The 6,526-nt window shown below is 34.0% G+C and overlaps 1 protein-coding gene across 1 annotated transcript; it reads left to right on the forward strand.

Moving 5' to 3' along the window:
* The first annotated feature begins 237 nt into the window (after positions 1–237).
* On the forward strand, positions 238–6,183 carry Ube4A (Ubiquitination factor E4A). The gene is made up of 14 exons (XM_018502590.1): positions 238–937; positions 1,656–2,051; positions 2,131–2,457; positions 2,912–3,105; positions 3,193–3,307; positions 3,496–3,689; positions 3,769–3,886; positions 3,953–4,129; positions 4,217–4,362; positions 4,453–4,602; positions 4,747–4,990; positions 5,063–5,225; positions 5,301–5,505; positions 5,605–6,183. Exons 1-14 carry the CDS (start codon positions 419–421, stop codon positions 5,747–5,749), a joined length of 3,093 nt encoding a protein of 1,030 aa, XP_018358092.1. The 5' UTR covers positions 238–418; the 3' UTR covers positions 5,750–6,183.
* Positions 6,184–6,526: the final 343 nt, after the last annotated feature.

The following is a 6,526-nucleotide window of genomic DNA, read 5'->3' on the forward strand; positions in this document are numbered from 1 at the left end:
ACAATTTGTGAATGTAGCACGATTATATGAAACAAGTATCAATTTATCATCTCGAGTTGAAAAGTAGATGTATTACCCTCAGAAAAGTGAACGTGTTACCCTCAGAAAAGTGGACGTGTTACCCTCAGAGCTATTTAGTTTACATCCACCTTTTCAGAGGGCAATAGTGCGTGGCAGTATTTCGCGGTTACAGGTTTTAGGCCGGCATTGCCTCTCTCAGGTTCCTCTCTGGTACTAGTAACTACTAGTGAGTAATGTGAGTATTATTGAGGTTCGTGTTGATTGTGTGACATAGCGAGAAGACGTTTGGCACATTGAAGCCAAATGACAGAATGACGGGGAATATTAATTCACGTTGATTCGTTCGCAGTTTAATTATGTCCATCACGGAGACCTCGCTGTAAAAAAACGCTGCAACATGTGCGACAATATACGAGGCAACCCGTTCGCTGGATTGTTCTCTACAGATAATGATGCTGTATCATTCTCTTCGCAACATGCGATTGGCAATGAAGCCAACGATGCAGATTACGTGGAACAATCTTTGGACGCGATTAAGGACAAATCTGAGAACGCAACGAAACCTACGAATTTTGATGACAAAGTCGATCAACTTGTGGCACATGTGTTTGGTTTAACGTTGCGTCGAGATAACAACAGTTGTGCGCAAAGCTCTCTGGTATATATTGACGCTGACTCGATAGAACATGCCGTCTTCGAGCGTCTGATGTTGCCAAATCCTAAACCTAAAACGCAGGATGTAGATAGTCATGTCGTTGAAACACAGGTTATAACCTACCTGTATGAATGCTACTGTCGTTTAAAGCACTATCAAATAAACAGCGATCTCGAAAAAATTGTAAGAAATGCTTGTCAAATTGTACTGCAAAATGCCAACACAGCTTTACAGGAACCAGATTTATTTCAGTATCAGGAGGTATTAAATTTTTCTTTAACCTTTAGAGGATGAGGAAATCTATTTTTTAAACCTTACGCTTAACTCTTACAGCTTTTTCTACAATGAGTCAGTAGTTGGAAGTCCTAATCAATCCCAAATCTTAATGTTGTAAAGTTGGCCAATAGCCAACTTGTACAATTAAGCTAACAATAAGACTGGTATTAATACTTCTGATTATCAATTATTGACTCATTGTAAAACCTCAGTTAAGTAAGATTTATTAGGTGCTTTTCAGTAAAAGACACAGATGACACAGTGTAACATAGTGAATTGTTATATCCTTGTTGTTTTCCGTTATTAAATAAAGGTGAAATGATCATTGTGTATACTGTCTCTCTTTGAAAAGTATTAATTATGATTTATTATGTTCCTTGCTTCAAAATATGACATTATTTCAGTGTTACCATATTGGCCTTCTTATCTCGTCTAAAGATTGACACTACAATAATTTCATAATATAGTTTATATCTATTAATATTTATTTCTATTATTGTAGATGAACTTCAGTCACACTTAGTTTAATGTACTCTATTCTTTTTCTAATTCTTAAAACTAGAAGGAGATAAAAAGTAATTTAAACACAGATTAAAGTTAATCACCATTAGTAGAAATAGGCCTAAGAACGTCAACTTATGTTAAATCAGTAAAGTGTACATTGATAGCTGTCATTAACTCTCATGCATTTTAATTATTGCAGGTTCACAGCCAATTTGTTGCTTTATTTACGAATGATGCTACATGCAAGTCAGAATTGTTATTATTTGTTAATGGCATAGTAGAAGAATTGATAGCCGCAAATAGAGAAAGCGATGTAGAAGACATAATTACAAAATCATTTTCTCCTGTTCTTGATATTATTCACAAGGAAGCAGCCCAGAGCAATCTGTTTACTTTTCGCCAACAGTGGTTTGCCTTATTGAATGCATTTTCTACCATTGATCCATTGGCAAAATTGATAATTCATCATAGCACACCAAAAAATAATCAGGGTTGTGCATATTCGGACACATTATTGGGTGCACTCTTCAGCATAAGCTGTTTACCAAAAACACCTAAAGATCCATATGATCTCTTTGATAAACCTTTACAGCAAGTACGACGATTTTTCCTATTAATCAAATAGTTTTTTAAGCTATGCAATTTTTGTTTTATACATTATCCAAATATCACAGTCAAATACAGTCATGGAGGGTACAGTATGGACAACGATGGACAGTTTAAGTGAAGCCCTGTACAAGGTTTTCCATTCCTTGTTGAGGTGTTCGACGAACGTTCGTCACTTGACTTTGCAATGGTTGGGTAATTGCCTCCATGCGAATGCAAATAGGGGAAAACTTTGGAACTCTCATATGGAGATGGGATTACTAGGGGTACTGTGTGTGTCGGATGGTTTTATGCTGAATGTGGGCAATGTACTGTTACGACTTTGTCAACCATTTTGTGCTAAATTGAATGATGCCAAAGTACCAAAGATAGATCCTACGTACTGTAGTGCAGAGGTTGGTTTTCTAAGATTTAAAAAAATATGATACAATACTTGTATTTAATTAGGCTGTTTTTATTTTGAGAGACAAGTGCTATTGTCGGCATACAAGTGTTTTATCTTTATTTATTGAATGGCAAAAAGTATAGAACGACGTTTGTGTCGACTGTAACTTCTAAAAAGAAAGTAGCTTTAGTGTCTCAGATGTTAGATTAAATGCGTCTGAGTCTGAATACTTTATAAATAATAAAACTGATACATACAAACTTATCAATATATGCAATAAACAAATAAGTTCTAATAAGCATTTATTTTAGCAATTTACCTTATATTCCTTTTACACAAATTTTGATTCTCTGATCAAACTTATAAACTATACAAGGGCTGGTATCGAATCTGGGATTCATTAATCATAAATTAGTCGCTCTCGCAGTTCTCACATACAGTTACCCTTCTGGTCGCATTTTTAGGCAAATAATGAAACTGAGAGTCTGCAACGTGGTATACATATGAAAGGATTGAGTTCAGAAACATGTTTAATACCAACTCCAGAGGGTGAAAGTCGACCAATGTCAGATTCGTTCGGATTTATAACAGAATGTTTTTTCCTTACACATCGTACATTAGATCTTGGTTACAGAGTTATCTTGGACAAATTTTTGAAGTAAGCAAATAATTGATTCTATAATTTTTAAATATATAGGATCTGTTCTCTCTCATTGTTTAAATATTATCATTTTTAATTTTACAGAGCAAATCAAGATTTGGCTAGGATACAAAGAGCTTACAACGACGCTCGAACTGGTGGCAGTTCAGAGGTGCTAGAGCTCATATCACAACGAATGGAAGCTGAGATGACAAAGTACATAAAGCATATTAATGCATGCACATTTTTAATTCTCTTCATATTTTTATAATTTTATGTATATATACAGGATGTTAAAAAAAGGTCGGGACCCCGGTTTTTCTTTGAAGGATTCCGATCTTTTTTAAACACCCTGTATATATATATATGGAAATTACCACCAAATGTTTCGTGCGTGGGTAGAACAAACTATCTCTTAAAGCGAGTCTATTAGTGCCGGAAATGTTGAGTCATTTGTCGAAATTTCACGCAATGACGGCGTTTTGGTTAATACAAGTCAATTTATACGTTATAACCGAAGAAGGGAATAAACAAAGTTTTGTACCAACACATTATACATCTGTTACATTCCCGTTATCAGAAACTGTTCCAATTACATTAAGGTATGTTGTATATACAGATATCAAATCATAATAATTACGAATGAGATTAATATGAAAATTAATAAGCCCGTGTCTATAGATGCATTCCTGAGTTCGTAGTAGAGAATACCATTGGATTCTTGTGCTTTTTACGTCGTTTAAGTCCAAACACGTTTGAGGAACAGGGTGCGAGTTTTCTGAATCCGATCTTAACGGAAGTAAGTCAAGGTAGAACAAAATGTATTCTCATCATGATTGTTAAAGTTATATATTGTTTCCTTTAGATTATAGTTTTGATGGAGTCTCAGCATCGTCTTTACAACCCGCATCTGCGTGCTCGTTTAGCTGAAAGTCTGGAAGCGCTTTTGCCGACTATAGACGAGAATGTTGCTCCCGGGACACCAAACTTAGGAACATTCCATAGGGAACAACTGTTTCTTACTCATCCACACAGACAGCAGGTGAATAAAGTTCTCCTTTGAATTTTTTAGCAAGAAATTCATACATATAGTTGATTATCTCTCGCGTGCTATTCTATTTACAAACAGATAATTGTCAACTTACTGCATGTGTTTGTAAGTATTGAGATGACTGGGCAAAGTGTACAGTTTGAACAAAAATTCAATTACCGTCGTCCAATGTACATTGTTATGGACTATTTATGGAAACTTGCCGAGCATCGTAATAATTTTGTGTAAGACATTATATCTAATCACTGTCTTTGTTTGGTACTTAAAAATTCGATACCTGATAAATAAAGCTTTCATATAATATAATGTATCAGTACTTTAGCTCAAGAAGCTGAGAGCAACATGGAAGCTGTCCAACCACCTTTGTTTCTACGTTTTATTAATCTATTAATGAATGATGCTGTGTTTCTTCTGGACGAAGCCTTATCAAATATGGCACAGTTGAGACAAATGATTCAAGCTAGGTATTTTTAAAAATGCGTCTTTCTTTCACATATTGCTCAAGATTATTATTTTCTATTGTACCTGTGTATGTGCATCATATTTCTTAAATTAAATACTTTGTAATACATTTGCATTAAATATCACTTTGTGTTTTCGAACAAAAGGGAAAGCGGAGAATGGAATAAATTGCCACCAAATGAACGCGAACAACAGGCAGCGTATCTTCAGCATATTGGTATGATTGCTCGCTTTGATAACATTCTGGGTAGGAAAACTATACAAACGATAAAAATGTTGACTACCGAAATAAAATCAATATTTTGCCATCCAACGATGGTGGATCGTATTGCTTCTATGCTCAATTATTTATTACTGCAGTTAGTAGGACCGAATAAAAAAAATCTTAAGGTAAATTTTAGAATCTGTAAATGTTACAAGAAAAACAATGTTATTATAATCTCATATATCTATGAAATTTAGGTGAACGATCAAAAAGAATACGCGTTCAATCCTGCAAACTTAGTGTTAAATATATGTGAAATTTACATTAATCTGAGTAAAAGTGAAAGCTTTACACTTGCCGTATCTCAAGATGGTCGTTCTTATAGTCCAGAATTATTTAAACTTGCAGATAATGTTCTCGGTAAGTTTTTCTATATTTTTTTCTAAGAAGCACTTTATTTAGACTAGAAGAATCTAAAAAGTCTGCATATCACAGTTCGTATCGGTGGTGTGGGAATCTTAGGAGATCTAGATCAATTTGCAAAAAGCGTGGAAGAGGCTGCAAATCAAAAGCGAGAGGAAGATGAGATTTTGACAGGTGTTCCCGACGAATTCTTAGATCCAATTATGTCAACTGTCATGATAGATCCTGTTATTTTGCCATCGTCGAAAATAACTATTGATCGTCAGACTATAGCAAGGTATATTAGTGTACACGAATATATTATATAAATATTTTTTAATTCATACATATATCATAATACAAAATTTATATATATTTTATTAAATATATTTTTCAGACATTTGCTAAGTGATCAAACTGATCCTTTTAATCGATCTCCACTTACAATGGATATGGTAAAATCAAATGTTGAACTTCAACAAAAGATACAAGAGTGGATTTCACAGAAAAAACTGGAGAAAGCATCAAAAGCTAATATATAATTTATCGTCAATTGCATCACGATGGAACAATGTTGAAATTTACACAGTTTCTAAAATAAATTGTAGGTCGTACAAAATATACATCGATGATAACCTTACAGTTGCTAAAGGAAGTTCAGATTCATGGCAATTAGGATTTCGAATCCGTGAAACGAAAAATACATATTTCATATATATTATCGTGTTTTATCATATGTTGTTTCATCGGGATTTTACCACTCGCCGACATTCGATTTGTCCACAATAAAAATAGGCAAGTAAAAAAGCAATTTTGTATACATTTGCAATGTAATTATGTACAGGGTTATAAACAAGTTTAGAGTTACGACAGTAATATCAATAATTACTGGTTGATATAAGATGTTATATACATAGATGGCACAGATGATTTTAGAAATCACTGCATTAAAAAAAGGTAATTGTATATTTCATGTACTGTGTAGAATAAAATGTGTTATTTATGAACATTTATGAACATTGCCTACAATTAATATAATATATTATAGGACCGTACATGTGATAACACAAACTATAGAAATCAAAGCCTTTACACGGTCTAGCTGGATCATAATGCTTGTATGATTCTTATGTGAATTTATATACGTATGTAGTCCCACAGAAACGCGCGCCGAAAAATTTTCGGTCTTGAAACGCTAACTCTACTAAATTACCGCAGTAATATCACGAGATAAATTGATTAGCAATTTAACAAATTTTTGATGCTTAGTCGCCTAAAGAGACGTTGTTCCTTCAGGGTGGCACCCAATTGGACACGGC

The sequence above is a fragment of the Trachymyrmex cornetzi genome, unplaced genomic scaffold, assembly GCF_001594075.2.
Source record: "Trachymyrmex cornetzi isolate Tcor2-1 unplaced genomic scaffold, Tcor1.1 scaffold147, whole genome shotgun sequence".
Lineage (NCBI taxonomy): Eukaryota > Metazoa > Arthropoda > Insecta > Hymenoptera > Formicidae > Trachymyrmex > Trachymyrmex cornetzi.